This window comes from Tetrao urogallus (assembly GCF_951394365.1).
Source record: "Tetrao urogallus genome assembly, chromosome: 8".
Taxonomy (NCBI): Eukaryota; Metazoa; Chordata; class Aves; order Galliformes; family Phasianidae; genus Tetrao; species Tetrao urogallus.
In genome coordinates, this window is record NC_136821.1 from 10,954,054 (window position 1) to 10,980,873 (window position 26,820).

The following is a 26,820-nucleotide window of genomic DNA, read 5'->3' on the forward strand; positions in this document are numbered from 1 at the left end:
CATTTGTGTTGCAAAAACAAAAACTCCACATAAGCTTCTGACATAATTCTCTATGCTTTTTCCCACCCTTCAATATTTTCCTGCCTCTACAGCTGTTAGGAGACTCCAGGAGCAAGGTACTAGTGCTTTCTTGACTTTTTATTTCTACTTTCAACTTTCCTTACCCTATTGCTAACACCCATAATACCGCACTTGAGTTAATTTCTTCACTTCAAAGAAAATCTCTATTGGCTTCACAAGTCTATGAACTGCAGGAGTGGACTCTGGAAGGAATTCTGTATCAAATATTTTAGAATTTAGGCAATCTTTTCTGACATTGTCTTATTTTGTTCTGTTAAAATTCATTTAAAAGTTTATTTTGTAGTACACAATTTGTAGAGCTATCAAAATTATTGAAATATCCTTTTTGTAAGGACTGTGGTTGTCAAGGATGTGCTCCACTTATCCCATGCTATGGAAATTAGTGGGATTTGATTACTCATCACCTTTAGGAACCTCTCTAAATAAATAAATGTAAAAAAAATCAGCTCAAAGTAACAGACTGTTCTGTATTCCAGTGCATTTCTAGAGTTTCTCCATCATCAATATAAAAATGTCTGTACGTGCCAGCACAGATTCCTACAGTTCTTTCTTCCTTATCTTTGTTTTTTCTTGAAATAGAGGCTATTTCATCACAGAACATGTAACAATGGAACTGACTATTATTTACAATGAAACTTACGATTTCATTGTTATAGCTAATATAGCTAATTCCACTGGGCATAAGTATTGAGCTTTCATGCTGGGAAAAGCAGGTCCTGCTCTCCCTGGCCACTCATGCTCATTGAAATCAATGAGATCTGTCTTTCTCTGCTGAGAGAGAGACAAGCAGGCAGTGCTTAGTGATGTCTTTTAAAAACATGTCACTATAACAGTAGCATTAATCTTCCTTGATTCATGATTATGGGTAGAACATTTTTCTTTTAGAAGTGATGTCACTGTATATAATTTATTCAGTCTCAGTTTCCCCTTTCCCAGAAAAAGCCAGTGAGAAGAAGATATGAACCCTATGGGATGTACTCCGATGATGATGCTAACAGTGATGCATCAAGCGCTTGCTCAGAGCGTTCCTATGGTTCCAGGAATGGAGGCATTCCTCACTATCTGCGGCAGACCGAAGATGTGGCTGAGGTCCTGAACCACTGTGCCAGCTCCAACTGGTCTGAAAGGAAGGAGGGCCTCATAGGTCTCCAGAACTTACTGAAAAGCCAGCGGACACTGAGGTGACCCTCATAGCTCTGTAGTGTTGGTCGTGCATGGGCGATGGCTCTTGTCAGAAGTCAGTAATATGTACTTCCCTCACGTACACAGATAGTACTTTTCACAGCTGTGGAAGCTTTGTCTCCACAATGTGGGACTTAATTACTTTCAGAAGAGATTCTGCTGTCATCGCTATTGTTTGTGTGAAATTTTTAGTAATAACATAGATAGTACTCAAGCATACCATCTTGTTGCAGCACAGTGAGATTTCCCACAGTGATGGTAATGAAAATGCATTCCATGGGTGGTACCATTTTCACATTAGTCTATTTGAACCTTCAGTACTTTTTTTCTCTGTGTCTTAGAAGCAAATACTGACTGCGTTTACTATAAAAACTCAGGGTGTGTGTTTTTCAAAAAGATGAGATCAAATGATGTGCCCTGTGTTGGGTATACTTTGACTCGTAGTGAAGGCTGTGTTAGGCATAATTACTCATGACTCTTTCTAGCACATCAAGTATAATTATTTGTAAGTCTTCAAAAATATCAAAAGCCTGAGTGTCCTATAAATGGTGTAATTTGTAGGATAGAGGGAAGTTTAATAAGGCAATGAAGTAGATGTGCCAACTCTGAGATTGTGTGCTTGGAGAGAGATGTTTTCCCTTTGTTGAAAGCCAAATAAACTCTTCCAACACCCTTGACATGTCACACATAAAACCAGATCTTAGAATTACACAACAGTCACGGGGAAGCTTCACATGGCCACGTGTCACATTAACTATAGAGTAGATCACATTCACTGACTCCTGTGCCGCAGGCTTTTTGTTACTGGTTTATGGTGATGTATTTGGAAATAAGTTGTTCCTTCTGACTCCTTTGAAGGTATCGTTTACTAATAGCCATGACATTTTTATTTTCATGTTATGAATATTATGAAGTTGAATTACGGCTAGATATATAAGTCAGTTGTTGTATAGGTTTAGTTCATACCTGCTTGTATTTGTGTAGCTGTTTTGCTTTTAAAAGGTCTTTATACTGACTGAAAGCATTTGTCAGTCCTCATTAACAGTCTGGATAAATATGTACTGACAGCTAGCCTGCGAAGGTCATCCTCTTGCCATCATAAAAATACTCAGCACTTCACATGATATGTTGCAATCCTGAGGTGGGAAGTGCTACAGGTTTTTAATATGGCGGAGTCCCTAGGTCAGCAGTAGCTTTTTATGTAGTCCATTTACAAGTATTTTAAAAAATTCTTCCCATGTGAATGATGTCATTTTTTCTTTCTCTATTTTAGCAAATTTTCTGAGAAAACTCTGACACCTAACATACTTGTATGAAAAGTTGGGGTGAGATTTTGATTTTCCCACAGGTGTGCAAGGATTATCATCATAGCTTGGAACGCTGTGGGCGAATGTTTCAAGTCAGGAAGTGCTGAGAAGATTGGGGTGACAGACTATTTGCCCCCATAGTAACTTTTAGTAGAGGTGCTGCTGTTTTCATTCCTTCTGGTTGCAGTATATGAACATTACTGATGTCAGTAGTCTCTTGAGCTAGCAAGTTTCCTTGGCTCTGGTTCTGAATAGTTTATAAACCTTACCCAAAAAGTACACCCTTGCAGAGGTTGTTTTGTTTGTTTTTTTTTTTTTTTAATTGGCACTGATTTTAGTTCTTCAGATTATATTTCTTTTCAGCTTGCTTTTGGTCTGCTCACACCTTAGTTCAGGGATGTTCTGGTGCCAGTACTAGTGATCAGATTTCTTCATCCTGCTCTCACAGTATCATGAAAAACATAATCAAAGCCATTAGTATAAGAGGAAAGCCTGTCTTCTAGTGAAATCTGGTATCTTCTGTTCAGGCATAACAAGTTTAATATAAAGCAATAATGTTAATATGTTTTCTTTAGTGTTCTGAATGGAAAGACGTCTAATCTTACATCAGTGGTGAATTACATGTCCAGAAAGATGTGCATGCAAAGTCATACGGAACTTAATATTCCTCATTGTTTCCTACAACTTCATGTGGCTAGGCTCCCCAGTAAGGTTGTCTGAATGACACGGGACCAACAAATCTGATAAGGAAATGGCCTTCCACTGCTTGTCAGTTTGTTTCTTGCACTGTCACCTTGGCACAGCAAGATTCTGGAAAAACAGATTGGCTACTGTGCGGTTTCCACATAACCCTTGCACACAAATAAATTTAATTAGAGTAACAAATAGAGCATTATTCAGAAAACAGCAATCTGCATTAAGTCAAGAGAATGTTTTGAGACATTGCAGTCTCATCCTGAATGAAGCTGCCAGCTTTCTTTGGCATCGTTACAAGTACTTTTTTCTCTATATCCAACTCATAGGCAGACTGTTGTCTTTGTGCTGTTTTAAACAGATCTATTGAAAAAAATCTCACATATCTTTGCAAGCTAACATAAAGCAGTTACAGACTACTGGCAAATTCTGGCTGTATATATGACTGCAATGTAGAATTTACATCTTTATGGAAAAGGGGGTACCTGTAATCGTGATCTAAATGGCTGTTGCCCTAGCAATTGATGTGCATTTTAGTAGTTGCTCTGGTTTCATAGTAATTGTGGAAAAATATCTAATTGCATCCATAGTATGCAGGAAGTGTTAATCACTCTGTTTTCATTAGCATGATAAACAAACAAAACTTTTACACTCTTTGACACTTTAAAGCAAAGCTAGAACTTGTGTTTTTCAGTATACTGGAAATTAAGAGCTTTGGCACTGTGAACTGGAATGCCAGTCAAGGTTTTGCCTAGAGATATGTAGGAGTTTTCAGAAGTGTGACTTAAGAATGTTTAAAAGAAAGCTGATCTCTTTCAGGTGGCACTGTTTTAGTTTTGTTTGTTTTTTTTTTGTCAACAGGAGATGTAGCATTAATATTGTTTTTTATTATGCATTCTAGCCGAGTGGAATTAAAAAGGCTGTGTGAAATATTTACTCGCATGTTTGCTGACCCTCACAGCAAGGTAAGATCACAAAGACTGTGTCATTCTCTTGAATTACTGTGTATCTACATTTGTATATTCTTCAGAGGTGAATGTTTTGTATTTCTACCCCTGCCATCTGCTGGGGAAAGCTGGCATTTATAAACCTCAAATCTGTTTTACTGTGAAAGTATGGATGCCAGCCTGTCTGCTGATGCTAGGAGCTGGTTACCTTGTGCTTCCCAAGCAACTGAATGCCTTCTGGCTGTCAACTCCTCAAGTAATTGTAGTCTGGACCAGCTGGCCAACAGGTCACATGTGGTGTGGCAGTTCCTACCCGTAAGGTGTTAACCTTTTGACTCTCAAAAATTCAGTCCCTTGTAGGAAAGGCATAGATACAGTTATCTGCTTGCAAATATTTCCAGTGTATAAATAAGGTGATGGCTTATTACGTGCTTAACCAAAGTATGTTCTCCATGACAGTGATTCTCTCTTTTTCACTGCTTTTATAGAATTATTGCCAAAAACTGATCATTTTGAAATGCAAATTGCTATCACAAAATTGCTACAGTATAACTGAAGTCAGACATTAGTCCTTTATTGCAAAATCAGGGATTTCTCTACCCACCGCCCCTGCTGTTACTAAACACTGCTTGGGCCAGCAGATAGGACCAGAGTCTCAGAGATTAGAATAAACTCGGGGAAGTGAGGAAAAAACTTGTCATGAGCTGAATCTGATGCAAGGTATATAATGTTTTAAATAACTCTAGTGAGAAGGTATTTTGTATTGAGAAAATGTAAACTTGGAATGAATGTATCTTTAATGTTGACAAACTGCATTTGAACAATCATGTTTGATCACTGTGTGCTAACAAGTTGTTTGTTTTGTTGCATGGCCTGCTTTGCTGTGGAATTCACAACAGAGAGTAAGTGTATTCTGTTCCTCTTCCTTCATTTGTTTCATGTGGTATTTTAATACTGCACATTATATATGTCTGTCTGATTTTTATTTTCAAAGCAGTGAGGTCACTAAAATCATCCATTCATGAAACTGTCTGTAACAGTAATTCTGAAACCCAGGTTTTTAAAACTTTCCACTTTGATTAGTTTTTATTTGAAGCACAGCCTTCCTCCTTGTGATGCTTGTTTTGCTTATAGGTCTTCAGCATGTTTCTGGAAACCCTGGTTGATTTCATCATCATTCACAAAGATGACTTGCAGGATTGGCTTTTTGTTCTCCTGACACAGTTGCTGAAGAAAATGGGAGCAGATTTGCTGGGGTCTGTGCAGGCAAAAGTTCAGAAAGCTCTGGATGTCACCAGGTAAAGTACTTAAATGGCAACACTGTGCAGGTTTTTACAGGATGATTGGAAGGCACATGGTGGATGTTTTAGAAACGCAGTGGTACCATGTATTTTAAGGCCTCAATCCTGAGGAACACCAGCATAAATGAGAACAAAACTATGTCACAGTAACTAAAGCATAATGTTTCAAGTGTATAACTGATCAGTTATGTTAGTTTGCATTTTTTGGTTTGCGTGTGTTTGGACATCAGTTTTCATTTTTATTGAAAACAATTACTTTACATGTTCATTAAACAAATGATACTTTAACACAAAATTCATAACGTCTTAAATGTGTTTGACAGATAATGTCAGAGATAACACCTTAAATGCAACTGCTCTTTGCATACCAATTCTGTACTCCCTGTCCTCATCTGAGGACCTCCAACACAAGACATAGTTAAAATGAAGTTCAGCTTGCCATGGAAAAGAGTAACTTAAAAGCAAACAAACGTAGTAGTAGTAGTAGTTATCCAGGAGAAAATAGGATAGAGAAGAGAAATGAAAGCCAGATATGGACTCTGTGGGAAAGAGAAACCAGTTTCCTATTAGGGATGAGGCAAAAAGAAAAAAAAAAAAAAAAACAGCCTGAAATGAAGATGGCCAGGTATGCCAAAAACTGGTGAAGTGTACAGAAGGCAGAGTAACAGTGTATAGTGGATATTGATTTAGCAGTGTTTAGCCTGTAGTGAAACAATACTCAACTGATTCTTAAACTTGGAGTTTTCTGAATGGTTGATGATAAATTTTAGAACAAAAGTGTGGTAGATGCTGAACTTGGCTATGTACCTTCTTATGTATATAGTTAATTCAGTCTTGGGAGTGTGTGTTGCATCACATCTTTGGCTTGGTTTTCTTTGGACAGGGATTCTTTTCCATTTGATCAACAATTTAACATTTTGATGAGGTTTATTGTGGATCAGACGCAAACACCAAACCTCAAGGTCAGTATCAAACCTTTTCAATGAGGCGTAAGCATGGTCATCTTAGTGATGGTCATTATACCTTCTGAGGTATAATGAAAACACAATTTGTGACAAGATGACTAATTGCCAGCACCTGATGCTATTAAGAATGATATCAGCAGCTTTGATTAAATTTTTGCAGTAATTTGCATATCTCGTTAAAGAAGAAAGATAGTTTCCAGAAACCTGACTCCTCTTTCCTCAGATGACTTTTGTTGATACTGAGGTTGTCTGTATTTTTTTTAAATATCCAAAGCTATAGAGACAGCAATGGTGAGGTTTAGAAGAGTTGTTTTGTTTTGTTTTTACCTCAGCAGAGGTTGGCTATCAGTACACTTCTGAAAATCCCACTCTCTAGTTCTCTATATTAATAAATCTAAATTTTTGAAAAATAAGGCTTTCTGACCTGTCACAAATCAGTGTTGGGCTTTAGGCACACTAAAAAATATTAAAGTTTAAACATTGAAAATTCTTCCTCATCCTGATCTTGATGGGAAGAAACCTGCCTGTGCAGGACAGCAGGGACCAGGGTCCCTCTGGACAGTGACAGGGGTGAAAATGCTTGTTGCACAGAACCCATAGAGTCCATGTAGAATTTGGAGAAGATGCAGAGCTTTCTGTTAATAAATCCTTTTAAGAGGGTACTGCTGTGCAGATTGTTTTTCAGGAGGCTGCTGTTTCAAGGCTATGGGAACACCATAAACTCTGGAAATCAGATGAAACTGCAGCACTTTAAAATGTTCCATACTGTTGGAAACAGTGTGGTGGAGTACTCATGTGCTCACACTAATGCACAAGCAGGCATGTGCATATTTTGAGCCTATTCTGATGGACCATTCCAGACCAAATTTTTCTTATGTAGGAAGTTGTTTGGTTTTAATAACTGACATAGAGATGCAGCAGGGAAGTGTTTTTTTTTTTTCCCAGTGTGACACAAGTCTTGTCAATCTGTAGCAATATCTGTTTATGATAGGATAATTCTATTTTTGCTAGCTTGTGGGATTTTAACGGATGCCTTTTCACTTCTCAGGTGAAAGTAGCTATCCTGAAATATATTGAGTCCTTGGCAAGACAGATGGATCCGACGGACTTTGTGAACTCTAGTGAGACAAGACTTGCTGTGTCTAGAATTATAACTTGGACAACAGAACCAAAGAGCTCAGATGTGAGAAAGGTAATCCAAATAATGAAGTATTTGCCGTCCTTATTCTTCCAAAAAAGGAAAAGCAAATAAAAACAACAACAAAGAACCCCCCACAAGTTAACTGATCCCAGAGGTAATTAAAAATTCATCAGTTAGATTTATACGTACCTTAACTTCCAAACTGAACTGCCAATTCAGGAGACTTAGCCGTGTAACTTCAGCTACTATTACTGTGCAGAAAGGGAAGAGAGTTTGAAAATAGGCATTTTATTGAGCAGTCTGAAAATATCTGTAGGTTCTTGTTTATTTTCTTGCTTTGCAGACTCAAATGAAATCTGCACAATTTTTGTCTTGCAATATTGTTAAAAGAAAGTAAACAAATCAGTAAGCTGCCAAGGGCTCTTGGCTTTTTTCTTTTAAAAAATGCATGTTTTTCTCAACCTGGAAAAATAATGGCACATTTAGGTCAGACCTAGATAATGCAGTTAACTTCTTCCTTTTCTTGCTATAGATGCAAGTGCCAAGTAAGCTAAAATGGAGCAGATAGTGATACTCATCTCTCCCAAGAGAAAAGTGAAACTTTGTTTTGTGTACCTGGCGTCTGTAACACAGTTAAAAATGACCTCCAATTCCCAGCCCAGATGTAGGAATAGAATTATAGAATCACCAAGTTTGGAAAAGACCTACAAGATCATCTAGTCCAACCATCCACCTATCACCAATAGTTCTCACTAAACCATGTCCCTCAACACAAAATACAAACATTCCTTGAACACCTCCAGGGTCAGTGAGTCCACCACCTCCCTGGGCAGCCCATTCCAGTGCCTGACCACTCTTTCAGAAAAGTAGTATTTCTTAACGTCCAGCCGAAATCTCCCCTGGCAATTCCAGTAGGAATTGTAGGCTTTGAAATGTTTTTGAGTTTAATTAAAAAAAAATCCCAAACAACTTTAATGGTATCAGAATATAAAAACTGTGTGAAGTTTTTATGCTCTATGTGCACTTAGTACTGATTCAATGCTAGAATAGTACTATTTTATAACTTTGGAAATAAAATTATTTCTGTTGATTATTCAATTCTAATGAAATGATGACTGAGTATCAAAGATGCTGAAGCTGCAATATTATCTCATAGCTCACCCAAGAACTCAGAAAACGTTTTTGAGTGCAAGCTGTTTGCTTTCTGGTGCACTTGACTGTATGTCTCATCTGCTTTTAGAAGGCTTTTTGCAGGGTTTACTTGCACTAGCATGACTGAAATTTGTTTCAAGATAATCCAGTTCAGAAAATAAGGTGACATTAAGTCCTAGAATTAAATCTGGAATGTGTATTTCTATTATGATACTTTTGCATATGAAGTCAGAATTAAAAGGGAAAAGACTGCTTTTGTTACAGTTCGAGTAAGCCCCAAGCAGTTTACTCTGGTAGTTGCAGGCAAGAGGGAGCTGTAAACTAACTAGAGTGATACTTTGGAAAGTAAACTTCTGCATATTGCTCAGTGGAAGAAATATTCCACCATTAGGGGTCATCAGTGCTGCATGAAAAATTGAGTGAAGAGTGTCTCTGTAGCAGCTGAAATTTTGGATGTCAGCTGGGAATCTGTGGGATGTGGGGCATGTGTATTCACAGTGCAGTGACTGTCCTTCTGTCTGCCTCAAAGACCTGCAGCAAGCTCCACCTGAGTGGGACCTGGGCAAGTGCCTTGGAAGTGATAAGAGGCGACCAAATCTAAATTCTCTTTATTAAATCTGCGTGTGACTTCGATTTGTCTTTGCCTCTAGCTTTTTAATTATAGTGCAGTTAAGCTAACTTAGGGTACTAGAAAGGAATGCACAGGTGAGCTTTATTACATCATACAGTTGCTGTACTATGATTTTATTAAGAGCATAGTGCAAACTGCAGGCTTTAGAAGAAACAATGCGGCAAAGGATTTATAAGCGATCATTGGCCGTAATCTCTGTCATGACTATAGTTAACACACTAATAAATTCATTATGCAGAAACAAACTGGATTATCAAGGACCAGCCTAGACAGGTGAAACGTTCTGAAGAACATTCAAAAAAAAAAAAAAAAAAGTCCTTGCTCCAGGTATAGTCTTCAAAAGTGGAGAAGTACCACTTTTTATATCAAGAAGGATATATTTAGGAATGAATCATTAAATTTTTTTGCCTTGTGGAAGGTATCGCTACAGAAAACTTTAAAGATTTGAAGTTCTCAAAATGCAGAGCAGGCTGTGCAATTGAAACTCTTGTCAAAATATAACCTTGGAGGGAGCAGTTGAGTTTATGGAGTAGGAGGGACAATTCAGACTCCAAATGATTAGGTGCTGCAAGGGGTGTGTAACGAATGTAGAAGAAGGCACTTTTTCAGTCAAATCTAGCTTTGAGATTATCCTTGAAATTGACTCAACTCTTCCAAATGCTCAGGAGCAGTTGTGTGTGTGATGATCATGGAGGTCCCAACCCCATAATGTTAAGGCACTGGAGAAAATTAGAACAAAAAGTGGCATCTGGTCCGAAGACCTTTTTTAACTGAACAGTACATATTTTATTAATAAAACCTTGCATATTCTTATGATGACTACTTAAGCACACTTAATGAGCCAACTTAACCTGTCTGACTTGAACTCCAGATCATGTTTTATAGCAAGTGAAATTGTAAAGAAACAAAGTTAGAGGAAATGCTGTTGTGCAGAAGTCAGCTTGTTCTTGTATGGAACAATAACCTCTGTTATCACACAAAAAAACGATGATGTACTTTGTGGAAAGCAGCGTTGATATTGACCAAAAGTCACGATCCACTCTTAGGGTAGAAACCATTTAAGCTGTTGACAGTAGCAATGAATATAGGGTCAAAATTACTGTCAGGCATTATGCTTAAAATGAGGTGATCTGCAATGTGCTACGGGTAAATATTTGTTTTGTTTTAAAGATTGTTAATACTTCTGGATGTTTACCTTGCATTAAAGTTAAGATTTACTTCCTGCAAACAGTAGTAGAAGAAAGGTGAAATACATTTGTCCTTTGTGCTGAACAAAAGGTAGAAGCAGCTCATGCTGCATTGCATGGGAAACTGAGATGCAGGTCAAGTGTTGCTCTTCTCTGCACATTCAGCTGAATCCTGCTTTTTCCCCAAGCAAGGATACACTACTGGGTATGGCATAGAGAAAAAAACTCAAAATGGTGATGTTGATAGTGATGGATTGTCTGAGGACATTGTCAGGAACCACCACTCATGTTGCTGGTAAAGTTATTGTGCATTCTTTACGTAGGTGAAATTCTGAATTGGAGTAACGTTACTGGACTTTGTGTGGGAAAATACTTTGTTCTTGGAGAAGAGCCCATCAGTTTAAGAATGGAAATTAGATTGAGGCCTCTAATTGGACTCTAGCTGAGTAATTGAGGGATTGTTTCTGAGTTATACCAGAAGATGCAGAAGACTTTAGAGAAGAAGCTGCAGGTCAACAAATTATTCATATGCTCAAACAGCCAATGAAGATAAAATTTATTTCTTTAACTAGTAGTCCTCAATATAATTTCTCAAGAAATATTGGTATTATCGCTTTAAAAAGGAAATGATGTCTAAAACATGAAGAAAGTTTTAGATAGCATAGATAATTTAGATGCTGCTGTGGTGTCTGTACCAGGACCAGCAATAGATTGGCAAACACTGCTAAGGGAGTGAAATTGGACTCCTTTGCAGCTTGATGTCATGAAGCTTCTAAAACCTCTGCTGGAGCTGTAATCTTTTAGTGGTGTCAAGCAGTTCTGAGACAGAAGTTTGTGTGAAAGCATGCCCAGAGCCTCCCATTGAGCTCAAATGGCATCATTTGCCCTTAATGTTGGGCAGTAAATACAGCTGGCTGTGGCCTCTTACAGTACTAGTGACACAAAGGGCATTTGCAGGAACGCTTTTGAATGGCAAATCATTTCAGTATTCCCCAGTGGGCTGGGCCTTGCCTTTCTTGTTTGGAGAGCTCTCCAAAATTCTTGCAATATTCACAGCGTGTAATGTCTCACTGACCCCCACGAGTAGCTGATTTACCAGAGAGAATGAGACCTTAAGCTTATGGAGGGTCTGTGCCCATATGCAGAGTTCAGCCTTTTTGCCAAAGGATGGTCCTAAAGAAGTCAAATTAGATCTCAATGCAAAAAGTAGCTTTGTTCAGGCATTATAATAGTTGGTGTTAGGAAAAATAGAGTCATGCATTGTAAGTGCCACTTGGTGGACTTCAGTGTTTACTTGACTTAATGCTGTTAGAACAGAAAGATCTTGGTGTCCTAACTGTGTTTCCAAAACAGTAGCCCTCATTTCGTTTGTTTTGAATTTGATGCTACAAAGCTATGAGAACCCAAATATTTTTAGTGTACTTAGTGTAAGGCAAATTGTTTTTCCAAGCATCAGTTGCCAGAAAATCATCACATGCTTTGTTGGAAACATGGTATCAGAGGTAGGTTTCCTTAAAGTGAATCTCTTGGATTTTTACAGCTTCGTTAGCATCCTTTGAGCTGGAAGCAGTTTTAGTATGAGTAGTTATCTTTTCTCAGTTTGCTTCAAACAATAAGAACTTACTGTCTGATAATAGTAGATAAGAAATTGCTTCATAGGATGTGTATACTCATGCTTATATTATGTGTCTGGGCATAACATGTTTGTGTAGATGCCACGTATATAGAAATATATGCACACCTGCGTGTTTATAAGCGACGGGTCTGTTTGGAAAACCAGGATTTGAAACTTCTTGCAGCTTAAAGGGCGTGTTTTTGTTGCAAACAGAACTTCAGAAACTTTTCTTCCTCCTTTACTTGTATCTGGGAATCTCCCCCTCAGAGTTCAGCTTTGCATCATGCTAGACTTACTTTAACAGTTTTTCTCACCTGTTTCTGCTGTAAATGCCACATTGTATGGAGCAAAGATAATCAGGGTAGCCTTCAAAAGCCTGACTTCTGGGGTAGCAGCTGGCTTTGCAGAAGTAATGAACATTTTTGTCAAAGTCTTTGCTATGACCAGGTGACAATAGAGAATATAAGAAATCTTTATCTATTATAGATCTGTAATCAGAATGTGATGATTCAGTGCTGTGCAGTTTTATCTGGCATCTGTTTGAGATGTCTTTGACACATGTAATGCAACCATCCATGACTTGCAAAAACTTCTCATGTATAAAATACTCTATAAAACAATAGCAATGTGGACTTAGTCTGTATATGAATTCTATATGTAAATCTGATTAAAAACAATTTCTTCCTTTTTAGGATGCAGATATAAAGAGCATATTCTAATATAAATCGTGGGAAAATTGAGTTATGTACAAATTGATGAAGCCATTGTGTCACAAGTACTGTATTAGTGATGTGGATGTCTATATTCATCTGATTATAGTCTCACAAAAGAACAAGGAGGAGGTTTGGTTTGGCAGATAGCTTGTTTGTTTAGTGCCAGCTAACACTTAACTGTCTGCTGGAAAATACACAGAATAACACTTGTTTAGAGGCTGTAAACACTCTCCATGGATGTGAATTAACTCAGCATCAGCTCTGCTCATCGGAGAATCGAAACGTTGTCCTGTGCCAGTGCGTGCTAATGCAAGCTGCTTAATGTGTCACTGATGCCTCCCCATCTCTGTGGATCTGTACTGGATCTGCAGTATAATTCCAAGGGGTGTGAGAGAGTGTTTCTCTGTTCCAGTCTGCCTTAAGTTATTAATGCGTTTGCCTTAAACTGGATGGTGAAATGAATAATGCATATAGAGCGTAATTATAATTGTCAGAAGTTGGCTTTGGGACTTCCCCAGGCCAATCTCATCATTGTCATGGTTTTATGATTTTTGGTCATCATTCCACACCAGTACTCCAAAAGGCATCTGTAGCTAATGATGGTCTATTAGACAACAACCAAACTGGAGTCAGGAGCTTGCAAGTTCTCAGCTGTTTCTTCCTCTCTTCCTTCTTCCTGAGAGATGCATCCACAAGGATGGGTGTGGGCAGATGCCAGATCCCATGTCACCTTGGTGCCATCTCAGTCCGGTGTTTTGCTGGGGCTCTGTACCTCAAGTGGTTGTGGAGGTCATCAGGAAGCTGCCAAAACAAAGCCTCGCAGCAGCACTGAGGGATGATATGTATGGATGAGAGTTGTGGCTGAATTTAATTTTTCAGTGCTGCCCTTTGCTGAAAGGAATGCTTTTTTGGTTGAATCAAATATTAATGCTTTTTACATTTTCAAGTAAGGCAAGCCATTGATTAAACTCATCTGCAAAAAGATAGCATGTGTACTGTTCAGATGGTTTAGTTGAAAACTGTGCCTTCTCTTAATAATACCACCTTTCCTGTTTGTCAAACCCAGACCATGCATAGTTGGGTAGGTGAGGATTTGCCAGCTAGGACAACTACAGCTTCCTCAGGGCCCGGTGAAGGAAACTTGGAAGAAAAATGTAAACAGGTAGACTAAAAGCTGTGTGCACTAATCACACTAATCTTGTTTGCAGTTGCCACTGTCTAGCTATGTAAAGAGGCCTTGACTGGGGGCCTAAAAAAGTGTCTGCGTGTGAAATAATTTTTGGCTTTCTGCTTTTCTGTTAACCCCTGTTTTTGTGTCTCTGAAACAGAGTTAGGGGTTCTCTCCATTTATGGAGGTCACAATGTAGTGAGCTCATCACCACTATAGGTTTTGAATAACTTGAAAACTGTTTTTAGGTAGTTCAGGCAGGTAGCTGCTTATTCTGCTTGGTTGTTAGCAGACCAGCTGCAGCAGCAATCACCAGGCACTGGTATTAAGTTTAGGTCACTGAGCTGTATTTTCCCTTAACATTTCTCCAGTTAGCCCGATGTTTTTTGCTTAATAAGCCCAAATTACTTCAGAGAGTCTTTAATGTTTCAACTGATTTGCGGAGGTTACTAGATTCTGACAAACAAATCAAAAAACCACCCCCATCAAGTTGCTAAAGCACTTGTGTCCATTGAGCAGCTGACGGTTAGGCAGCATGACTTCTGCATTGGCATAAGTATGAGATGTGGGGAGCTGTTGCCAGCTGGTGGAACCTGATCCCCTGCTGCATTGTTCTAAGGAAAATAACAAAGTTACATAAGCAGCCCTTCACAAATGATTCGGCGAGCTGACATGGAGCCAGACCCCCTCGCTAGCAGACAGGCTCTGAATTGACTGGAGTTTCTCTAGCTCAAGCTAGCAGAGAACTGCCTGGTTAAGATTAGGTCATCTATAGAGTCTATGTTATTTGTCACTGATAGGAGATGGATTAACATTCCACATTAATGGGATGGGGATACAAAGGCAGAGGAAAATTGTTCTAATTATGTATCATCAGGCACACGTGCTGCATGGAGGATGCTGTGTTCAGAAATTTGTTATTGACTGTTTTTCTCTACCTATTTAGTAATGTAATGAAACAAGCACCAAGATTTTTTGAAATAACCAATGGTTATAAAAACATTCTATAGTCTGTCACAGGCTGAAAATCCACAGATTTTAAAGCTCAAAAGAATTAGTTAGGGAAAAAAACAAAACTTTGACCAAGTATATACTGGATGAGGGCTACTTAAAAGCAACACAGCCAAGATTAACCCACGTAACTCTAGTGCTGCTTTTGAGAGCTTTGCTGGAGCATCACTCAGGCTGTAAGTAATACTTGGCTTTTTTTCAAATAATGTAGACTGTAGGTCTGCTTTCTTTTGGGCCACATAAGAGTACCAGCATTGTGAGCGGCTGCTCAATCCTCCATTCAAAGCCCAGTGACCTACTTGCAGGCAATAACAAAGCTGCTGAAGAGCACAGTGTACACAAAATACTGGCAGACGAGCAAACATTTCTAAAAACAAACTGTAGTCTGTGCAGAGAGGGAGTGTGGACAGAGATCTGCTTTCATTAAAGCCAGCACAGAAAACTAAAATGAAACTGAAGTGATTTCAGGGAGCTAGTACTTCTTCCAGATACTCCTGCAGTACAGCAGCTGAGGTACCAGTATTCAGCTGTAAGTTTTAGGTAATGCTCTGCTTTAAAGTAAAGCCTCAGGGTGTCACATAGTCCCTGACGGAGCGTTGGTGAAGTTTTTGCTCAGAGATGAGATGTGGCTACACCTCTGGCATATGACAGGAAAGATAACTTCAGAAATAACGTGTGTTGGAGTGCACATACTTTTGTGCCTTTTTTGCTGTTTTTACACAGGAGTTTTCCAAGGATGGTCTTTTTTTAACCCATCGATAAGAGATGTGTGGAACCAAAGGTATCTTGAATCCTTTCCTGCCTCACTGTACCTTGGGCAGCACCCGACTGCTAGAATATCTCCAGATATTCTAGTTTTTGAGCAATCTTTAAACCTGGCAACCTTCTTGATCAGTTTTCCTGTTTTTCTGATCCTTGTGAACATGTGATCTGCTTGTTCTGACACAGAAGATCTGCATGTCCATTTCCTAACAGTCCAGGATGTGCATGGCATTCACAACTGGGAATGTACTTTGGCATGATTAGTCACTTTGCATTTGGTTCAACATGCTGATCTGAGATCTTGTTTGTAGTAATATTTTCATTACAGAAACTTGTTGGATCAAAACTTGACAGAAATACAGATGCCAGTTGGATACCTTGCAAACTTCATGACAGAGTTGCCCAAAACTCAGGCCAAAGGACAGTTGAGTCTGGAGCTAAGAAAGCCATGGGGAAAAAATTATCTCCCAACTTCTCATCCTTAGAATTAAGTGTGAAGTGAATGATGACATGCTGTGTTTCTGTTCAAGTCAATGGGATTTTGGTAGAATGCAGCATGACCTGTATGAAACGAAGAGTCTGAAGACCTGTTCATTGCAGTCCATGGAAAGAAAGCCCATTGGGTGTTGTGTGCCTCAATTTCTTTGTTGGCTATATGAAAAGGATATTAATAAACTTTGAAATCTACAGGTGGAAAATGTTTTCTTATAAGTAAAGCTGTGTTATTGCAAATTGACCAGATGAGTAAAAGGATCAGTGTAGCTCAAACAGCAATTAGCATACTGAAACAATGAGGTACTTTGATGCTTCTCCACCCTGAAAGGGTTTCTGTGTACCCAGGTTCATCATCTGATAATGGATTCCACTTCAGAGGGAACTGCAGATACACTTAATTATCACAACTTTATAGATGCATTATTTACTAAAACCTCCTTTTCCTTTGAGTTGATGAGAACAATGAATGTACAGTTATTACCACAATAGTGAATTATATTTTTGCCCTCTTTAAAATTATTTTTCATTCTTAGGAAGTCTTGGAAAATTCCCAAAAAGAAAGACAGAAGTATCTGCTCTTCCTAAGCATGTATGCTGTTCCAAAATAAAAACTCACATAGCTTCATTTCTTTGTTAATCTAAGCTAGTGCTTTTGTATCCAGATAAGTATTCTGGAGATTGGTATGACACTGACACCAGCTGGAGAAGATGGTGCTGCAAATCATCAGAAGTTCTTCACTGTTGCTTCATTTTGTCTGTTCTTGGAATGAGTTTTTATGTTGTATCTTCATATCTTCTCAATATAGTGTACATTTACTAATGGAGTTAGTGGAGAACTTACTCTGGCAGCCAGTCTTCTAGGTAGATAGGTTAAAACATTTTCCAGTGAAATGGTCAATTGTTTTGTTTTACTTACTGAATTCAGGGAATCTGGTTGGGTTTAACCTGTACAAGGATTAGGGAAAGATTCTTCTCGCCATCCTGATAGGTCTTCCAGTTGAGCCAGAAGCTTGAGCTGCTGGAACAGCCACAGCAGTGAAGCATGAAGAAGTGAGAAAGCAGGAGCAGGGATTGTCTGATGAAACAAATTTATTGGATCCTTAAGAGGAGGAGAGGTTGTGTGGGAAAGGGACTAGTCTCTTTTTCGCTTGAAGGTAGCAAGTATGGGAATGACAAATTGCAGTCCCAGATTCTTCGTTATCTGAACTCTTGGTTTTTGGTTCTTGAAATTTTTTGCAGTAACTTTTCAATGGAAATATGTACTGGATGGGAGAATGGTTAGATTTTCCCACTTGCTGTGGGATAGTACACCTGAGCACACTGTACAGATCTGAGAAATGTCATAAATGTAAAGGTGTGTTGTAAGCTTGAAGCTAAGAAGGTGTAACTCTAACAGTAATTCCTTGTGACGCACTGCAAGGTATGTGTTAGAAGCTGGACATGGGAATCTTCTGAAGTGGATGTTGTATAATTTGCCATAAGAATTGTTACCAACAAATTGTGTACTTGAAATAGAAACTAACGTTATTTTCTTCTTTTCAGGCAGCACAAATAGTCCTGATTTCTCTCTTTGAACTGAACACTCCCGAGTTTACCATGTTACTTGGTGCCTTGCCAAAAACATTCCAGGATGGTGCTACCAAGCTCCTGCACAACCACCTCAAGAACTCCAGTAACACCAGTGTGGTGAGAGGCCCATGTTCTTGCAAACAGCAGAACCTCAAAGACTGCAGCTTGTTGAAAAGCTATTGCAGATGTCCAATAGCATGCACTATCAGTAGCTGTTGTCTTGAAACAGTGTATCAGCAGTGGCTTCTGTTTGATGATACTTTAATGAGTTCGTTAAAACAAATAATTCAGTTATTTTTTAATATAGTGCTTGCATATATAATTTGAGAGAATGTTAATGGAGATGTAGCTTGCTTCCAAACATTTTTTTTTCCCCTCAGCAACAACGAGTTTTTAGGGGTGTGGGTTTTTTGCCTTTTTTTTTTTTTTCTTCTGTGCATGAAAATCTTGTGAAGTTTGCTGGAATTTGAACCCTCTCATCTTTGCCCTTCCATAGCGATGATAGACCTTTGTGTAAACTCGAATTGCAGCATTAGGCTTCCAAGGGGAAGGACTGGATTCTCTAGTCCCTTCCACCTCGTTTATCTTCCTCTCTGTGGAGTGAGTCAGATTTGGGAATGGTTTCTACTCATTTTTCCTGTGGTATGAATTATTATGCAGGCCAGTGGAAAAATAAGTTAATTGATTGTGCTTGTTAAGATCGTAAGCCATCAGAATGCTTTAGACAATGTGTAAAATAGCTGCATAATTAAGTTGCTAAATTGACAGAGTAATGGTCTGCGTGCTCTGGAGCTGAAAAAATAGTGTTTGAGAAACTGGGTAGTTCAGTGAATTGATAAACCATTTTCCTGGCAGTATTTGCAGGCCATACATGCTGCAAAGTTAAAACTGCTGGTTCTATGAATAGTAGAGAGGTACATGTGTGCTTCTTCATCCTCTGAGCACAGTATCATTAAGAATACATTACTGACTACATGAACCATGGCTGCAGATTTTTGGGTCAAGAGCAAGAGTGAAAACTATGCCAAGCTTGTCTAGCACAAAGGCAGTGTTTGAAGCTGTTGCTGCTGTTGTGTCCTCCTGTTCTTGTGTTGCAACACGTTGCTAATCCCTGTTTTCCTGTTTGTATGCCAGGGTTCCCCCAGCAATACTCTTGGTAGGACTCCTTCTCGGCACTCCAGCAGCAGAACCAGCCCCTTGACTTCACCTACCAACTGTTCCCATGGTGGGCTGTCTCCAAGGTAATGTAGCAGGTTAATTAAACCACTTAAATGTTAAAGGATTTCAACACTGAGCATGCATAATGCAAAATATGACTCACTTTAAAAACAAACTAGAGATCAGAAGTTTACAGTAAACTGTTCCAAAGGAGCAGGCTTCAAACATGATAGTACATGGTTGGTGATTGACTTCATTGTTTGAATCCTCATGTTGATCTGCGTAATCTCAATGTCTGTTCTTATATTAATTCTTTCATAACCAGGCCTTCTCCAGAATCACATTTGTGGATTTAATAAAGGTAATGCTAAATGGCAGCATTAGTGATGAGGTGCTGTGTAGGTTACAAATACCACAAAGTATGTAAGACTTTCAAGTCAAGGGTTTCAGTTGTCTGTTTTTTGGGTGTGCTGTTATGTTCAGTAATTTATTTGACTGTTGCAGTGCTTGCACTGCAGAGAAAAATGCTGAACTTCCCCTGTTCCTCATTTATGTTTTGTGAGGATGCAAAATACAGGTTGTGACTGTATTTCAGTGCTGAGCACCTCACAAATCTCCTCTCTCCTTGGTTACCGGCAGAACAGCATCCTGATCCTTTGGGCAGTATGTCTGTTGCAATCAGGTATCTTACTGAAGCTGCAGGTGCTACCCTAGAATATATTAGTCCTCTCCAAAACCTTCTATTCTGTGTACATGAACTCCTGCATGCTGAAATTTCTTTTTTCTTTTTTTTTTTTCTTTTTTTTTTTTTTTGGTACAAGAAAAACTTAGAGCAGAGATGATATGCATGTATACAGTGTGCTCTGGGACCTTAGAAATATGGGAAGTATTAGATTGTTACCTGGTCATGCTTTGATGATTCATGCTGGGAAAGCTTAAATGCCCTGCCTCATTATGAGAAGTCACTTTAGTCACTTTGCTGTGGCTGAAGCAGAAACAAAAAGGAAACATACTGTGCAAAGATGGCAATTCACAGTCCAGTTTAGTAATTTACACTGAAATCTGTTAATCAGCCCTGTCATGACTTGCTAGACAGTATCCATGGGGGATGCTTAGTACTTGACTTCCATGTGTCAGAAAAACACAGGTTGTTTGCTTTTAATGAAGTAGTTAGACTATTCCAGCAGTGTATGGGGACCACATAAAGTTTCCTGAGGAAATTCTGAGTATCTGAATAAATCTTTGTAATCCTAAATCTGATGTAATCCAAAACCAGACTGAAAGTTTGCAAGTCAAGGTCAAGTTGCCTATTATGAGGCTTTTCAACAATGGTTCCATTAAGAAATTAAGTGATAGAGTTTCAGGGGAATGGTTCCAACAGTGTTGCTTCCTTTTCTACTAACTTGAGTATTGTTGCTCTCCTGATTGATATTTGTCACTGGAATTACAAACAGATTATATCTCCTGATGGTTAAGTTGAAACTTTGCGAGTCACACTTGCATGTGGCATCTTTTTTGTAAATTTACGATCTTTTGCCATGCTTTTTGGGCTTTGCCACTGTGACATGACTTGTTTTTCCTCTTCACTCACTGCTATTCTGTTTAGCTTTATGTCTTTATTACGTCTTGATGTCAGGTTATACATATCAAGATGCAGATTAAAGCTTCCATCATCTACTCAATTTAATGTTGCTCTTTCCAAGCTTTTGGGGGTTAGCAACTGGAGAGTTTATTACATGGGGTATGTTCTGAAGGAATGGTTAGAGAGGACATTTAATTCTAGAACATTCTGCCATTAAGTTGTGAAGACCAAAATTGTTACTGGTATTCTGATCCAGGAATGTCCTTTTAAAATCAATAATTCCTTTGATTTTCCATGGAATTCTTAAAGTTGTTGACCCTAAAGTTTAGGTGCCTTTTCAATTAATCTGTCTTGATTCATTGCTGGATTTAGGTAAGATTACGTAATCATTACTGTTCAGTGATGGATGAAGGTGCAAGCTGCTTTAAAAGCCATTTAAACTAATCAGTTATCCACCTTTTTTGTAACCTATGGGCAATAGCAATAGCTGCAGATTTTTACCACCTGTAGAAGAGGCGGTGGCAAGTGTTACAAATCAGTGGCAGTAGTTTATGACATTCTGCTGGATTGCATCACTGTGTCTTGTGCAGCACACTTTGAGGTCATGAATTACTGAACAAGGGAGAACTTAGTTCTGTTTTTGGAAATTGTATGGTTGTTCTTTAAGAAGAAAAGTCTTTGGAAGATGTGCAGACTAACATGTTGTGAGTAGGGTACGTTGTGGTATACCAATATGATGTTGGTGTAGATGATTCTATGTCATCTTTCCATTATAAGTACTTGTGGTTTACAATTCAGCTTACGGTGTAGAATGTGACTTTTATGTCTACAAACTTGAAGAACTAGCAGACCCAAGTCATTCTGGTAGCGATCTAAAAGGATGAAGTTATCACTGTTTCACTGTAGAGCCCTTCTTTGAACCAGGTTTTGATCATACCTTCTGCTGGACCCATTCCCAAAGTGTAGCAAGGTTGTCTGTGTGGTGCACTGTTGCCTGCTTGCCCTGTCCGTGCCTCTGCCTTTTATAGGAAACTTGAGTGCAGTCCAGTTGAGAGATTATCTCCAGTTCTTAGTGCCAGCATTGGCTTGAAGGCTTTATTTTCCTTTGAATTTTCTCTTGATACACAGATTGGAAGAGTCGTATTTAGAGCCCTGCGTATTTTGGGGGCATGGATATGTGTAATCTTCCACGTAGAAAGGATAGTTTGGATTGCCTAGAAATATATATGTATGTATGTATATATGTATGTATGTATATTAGTGTCTTCAGAAGCATAGCATGGGGCTTTGGACAGAGCCCTTCCTTATGCTTTCATTTGCTCCATCCTGTTCTGCTTTCATGATGACTAGAATATATCCACTGCATCTGTGAGTTGTTTCTGCAATTGCACCTGCTTTTGTTGTCCAGATAGCTTTTTGAGGGGGAAGTTACAGAGCAAGAGAGATCTTTCTGGAAAAGAAAAGAAAGGAAGACACTTGGGAAAACTGAAATGATAGGGGAAAAAAAACATATTTCTGAGTAAGAATAATGAATGTTTCCTGGGCAATGCACAGATGAATGCCTTGTGTTTGTGTTGGATGGAGAAAATTGCAGGTTTAGTGATGTAGTACAGCAAGAGGAAAAATACTAAGCTAAGAATTCCTCCAGTGTGTGAATGCAATTGTGAATAAAAAACCGTCCTCTGTGAGCTCAGATGCCACATACAGGTTGTGAATTTTCACTGACAATCCATTAGGAATATTTGAAGGAATTATATCAAATGGATAAGTTTGCCTCTATTAGCAGCCCAGAAACTTGTACATAGTTGGGGAAAAAAAAATGCCGATAGCTTTATTTGGCCTTGAAAGCTTTATATGCTTGCTTTTTCTCTGAAAATAAAAAAAATACCGTTAAAATAAACTTTAATGACATCTATATTAAATTGAGCGAGGCAGGACATGGAAAAAGAATTAAACCACCCACCTTATACAATAAAGACAAGCCTGCATTATTCAGTGGCCCATTGGCAGGTAGGTGTGATCTTGAGCTGTGAGATTTCTATTCAGTGTTCTGTATGTCTGCTGCATTTCTGTAGTAGTTGAATGTAATAGCTATGGTTTTGATTGCTGGTTAACATGTGAATTTGACATCACACTTCAGATGAGTTTTCAACTGGCATTGCTGCTGTTTGTGCTGAAGCAACTCTCAACCTGTTTGCCACATCTGATCTTGTAGCATCTTTCACTTGTGTATACTCATGTGACTCTGAGACAAGTATGCTTAATTTTAGTAGAAACAAACTGGCACACTGAATATTCCACGAGCTCAAACATTTGTATTGTTTAGAAGATGATTTTGATAATTCCTGTGACAGAAAGGGAACAAGGCAAAAGTAAAAACTAAACACATTCAGACAAATTTGGTTGCCTTGACCAAAGGTGCAGTGCCAGATGGTAACTAAGAGGCCCCTGTAAAGGTTTCAAGAGAAATACGAACTGAGTTTGAGGCTGGGTTTTCATTCAGTCTTTCCAGGTTGTCTGCAGAGACAAACAAGCCCCTGGTTTACCTGACTTGTGTGCTCTGGACTGATTTTCATTTATTTCATGAAGTTCAGTTTCAGCTCTCTTTCAGGAAATTCTGTTGCTTGCAAATACCTGCATAGAATTTGGATACAGATGTTTGGTCAGGGATTGTTCACTTAAAGCATTTTAAGTGTTGTTTATAGAGACTATATCTATTTATGCAATTTAAGAGAGACTATTTTTGTGTGAGCCGTATCTTTATGGTAGAAAAAAGTGAAAATAAAGGCCAAAGCAATGACTTAAGGGGCTCAGTGGAGTATTCTTGTTTAATTTCGTTTCTATTAATTTTTTTTTCTCTCTTCAAGGCAGCATGACAGCACTATGCCACTCAGATTATAGTTTCTTTTTTTTCTCCCTCTCCTTTCTCTGTTTTTCTCTTTCGTTTCTCTGATCACTGCAGTCGGTTCTGGGGTTGGAGTGCAGATGGGCTGTCGAAGCACCCCCCTCCCCTTTCTCAGCCTAACTCCATCCCCACCGCTCCTTCCCACAAGACTTTCAGACGCTCTTATTCTCCCAGGTAACAAGCTACCTGTTAAACCAACTTGTCTGAGATGTCACAGTACTATTTACCTTTCATACTTTATAATTTGTTCAAGCATAGCAAATGATTTCCAAAAGCTTCGATTGAAAAAGAAATTGGGATGATGTTAGTTCTCAGACTGGGGAGATGAATCAGCCACTGCTGTCTTTGTGAGGGAGATGTGGCACGCCAGTGGAAAAACAAAGTGAATTCTTCCAAATTAATTTCTCCCTGCTGGGTTTCCTGAATGCAGAACACAATTGTTGAGCACTTTCTGTATGCACTTGTTGTGACAGTGATTTCCCATCTGCAGTAGTATCTGGTGGCCAGTGAGGGTGGTGTGTATGTGATTCACCAGCTGTTTGTGTGAGGATCGTGGAACATCTTAGAACTGTGTAGTATTGAAATTAACTGTATTATGTGTCCTTCCCACAAGATTTAAGGGATTGGCAGTTAATTTTGGTCGCTATTCCTCCTCTTGTACACTCACATTTTATTTCTATCTGTTTGTAGATATTGAACCTGTGTACGAAACTAAAACTGCATACTTGTTTTGATCAAAAACCAAATTTAATTTGCCAGATGTCTGTTAGATTACTCAGATTATTATGAAGTTTAAGCCTTATCAGCAGGCTTTCTGTGGATGTGATTTATTTGGACTTAAATGTGAGTCTCACTTGAAGAAGGGCAAAAGAAGTTCCTAACTGGAAGCTGTTGAAGCAAAACCAAACAAATAGTTCTTGGAAACCTGAAAATCTGGGAGTCTGTGACAACTGAGATAGAAAATAGAATCACACATTCTGCATCCCTGTGAATAGCAGAGGATGTAAAGCATGAAATCAATATTCAGGTTCTAGGACCATCTGAGAAATCTGTGGAAGAGGTTAATATTAATTTGGACTGAGGTGGGGGGTTATGCTAGTTGAGAACAATGTTTTCCTCCTTTCATTAGTCAGCATTGAGCTTTGGAATAATTCCAGCCCAGAGCATGAAAGTGCAAGAAACCCTGTGTACTGCTTGAGGATGCTCAACTGTTAGTTACTCACACATAGTTTCGATTGGAAAATGAATAAAAGTTCATGAAAATAAAATCTTTATGACAGACTGCAAAACAGCCAAATTTTATTTTGATAAGCTTGTGGAGGGCTGTATTGTTTCAGTGCAACGGAAGACGGAAAATAATGCTGTGACATCCCTGAACACTGCTCATCTCTACTCCTTTTTCATCCTGTGACTTTCCTCTAGTTTTCTTGATTGGTTGCTTTTTTTTTTGTGCTGTTTGTTTTTTTTTTCCCCTCAAAGGTGGGTTTAGCTTCATTTTATTTTCTCCATCACGTTGTCTGTGAATTATTCCAGCACACATACTGTCAGTAGATATGTGTGTTTACATGTAAAGTTTTGTCACAACCATAATGTGATTTCTTACACGAGCTTACTCTTGACATATGAAATCACTGGATTCTCCAGATTTTAGTAAAAGGTGGTTTTGTGTTTTGAAAAACACCTCAGTTTTAGTGGTTCTTTGTTCATAAATAGCTGCAGTCATTTTGCACTGTAGAATATGTGCATTGATGTGTTCTTTGGGAGCAGCATTGGTCAAAATTCATTCATGAGGAAAGAAACAGAGATTTGGGCAGATTTAATGTCAATATATCTGGGACTGTTTGTCGATTTATTTTTTTTTTAATCTTAATTTTCTTTCTCCATGGATTTCATTGTGTGACCTTTGGTAAGTCATTTCATCTCTTAGTGTGAGTACGCTGTTACGATCAATATATACTGTCTAGTAATGGCTCTTCCATTGCTCACTTGAAGAAGTTTGTAAGATGTATGGATTAATCATGCTTGAACACACGACTGATACTTTCAAGATGGTACGGAGCAAAGCTTGTCTTTTCTATTACTGATACTTACAAAGAATTTTAAAACTGCTTTTACTTTTCTGGGGAGTCTGGAAAGCAATGATGTCATTCAGTTATCTGGAAGATCCTAAATACTCTCTTTTATAGGTTTATGCACAGCTTTTGTTTCCTGGTTTAGGTCTGTTGTTGTTTCAGTGGTGACTTCTTTTTAGCCAGGCCTGGCGGGATGGACACCATTTAAAGTCAGGGAGCAATGCTTTGTTTTCTCTGCCAGAGTGCATTGTGCTGGTGCTTGTGTGCCTGCAGGGTGATAGCGTTGCTTGGAGCCAGGGATTATGGCTATTTTCAGTGTGTTAATCCCAAAAGATTTGGACAACACAAGTTTTATCCTTTGTCTGAAGTTCTCAAGGAACTTCAGACAGAGAAGTGGTAGTTCCAGATAGCAAACATCCTACTTTTAGTTGTACTGAAAATAATGACTGTGTACCCAGGATTCAAAAGAGATTTTCTATTTTTATTGTATTAGTTTTCTTACCACCTCACAAGTGATTGCTCTTTTGTAGGAAAGCAACACTACTCTTTGTTCAGCCATCTTCCTCCAAGGCCATCCTGTCATCCTTCACAAATTGTTAAGAAATAGAAATTGATAACTGAAGGGAGCTGCTTCTTACCATTTATTGACTAACAACTTGATGTAAATATCTTAAATTCCTTTGAGTTTTTTGCTTCTGGCTTTGCTAAAATCTGAGACTCCCCCAGAGAAATTCCTCTCAGTTACTGGGGTCTCTTCTTTAAATCTGTCTTGGAAAACTGTCATGCAGATTGAACTTCTGTCTGGATAGGGCAAAATCTTGCCAATACTGTCTTTTAATTTCCTTGAGGCATTCAGGACCTTCTTGCCCTCGCTACATCTTTTTATTTTTTTTTTTTTTCCCTCTATCATCTGCCCTTGTCTGCTGGTCGTTTTTCTCATAGTACTTAATTTTGGATAACTCTTAGGCTTTATACTCCTGAAGAATTTCTGAAAAACAGACTCACCGCAACAAAGCATTTGATTTGAGTGAGAGAATTCTCAAATTAAGGCTCATTACTGAAATGCATCTTATTTTTTTCAAGGCTTCTTGCAAGTGGTTTTGTTTTTACTACTTTATAAACGAAAACTGGAATATGATAGACAAAGCTTTATGTCAAGATACATTTTCATTTCTGTTTAAAT

At 38.5% G+C, this 26,820-nt stretch overlaps 1 protein-coding gene across 8 annotated transcripts in view; it reads left to right on the plus strand.

The window, feature by feature from the left end:
• The window catches only part of CLASP1 (cytoplasmic linker associated protein 1), a gene marked incomplete at both ends in the record, with an annotated part of 141,220 nt that overhangs the window by 96,365 nt on the left and 18,035 nt on the right, over window positions 1–26,820 (plus strand). For 5 of the 8 annotated variants that reach the window (XM_079539320.1, XM_079539322.1, XM_079539321.1 and 2 more), the window contains 8 exons: window positions 93–116; window positions 1,018–1,262; window positions 4,165–4,228; window positions 5,345–5,508; window positions 6,395–6,473; window positions 7,525–7,668; window positions 17,894–18,037; window positions 19,055–19,161. In XM_079539320.1, the coding sequence (XP_079395446.1) occupies window positions 93–116; window positions 1,018–1,262; window positions 4,165–4,228; window positions 5,345–5,508; window positions 6,395–6,473; window positions 7,525–7,668; window positions 17,894–18,037; window positions 19,055–19,161 (971 nt within the window). Of the gene's footprint in view, window positions 1–92; window positions 117–1,017; window positions 1,263–4,164; window positions 4,229–5,344; window positions 5,509–6,394; window positions 6,474–7,524; window positions 7,669–17,893; window positions 18,038–19,054; window positions 19,162–23,622; window positions 23,740–26,820 lie in introns of all 8 variants that reach the window. The other 3 variants (XM_079539318.1, XM_079539319.1, XM_079539323.1) reach the window with 2 other exon arrangements.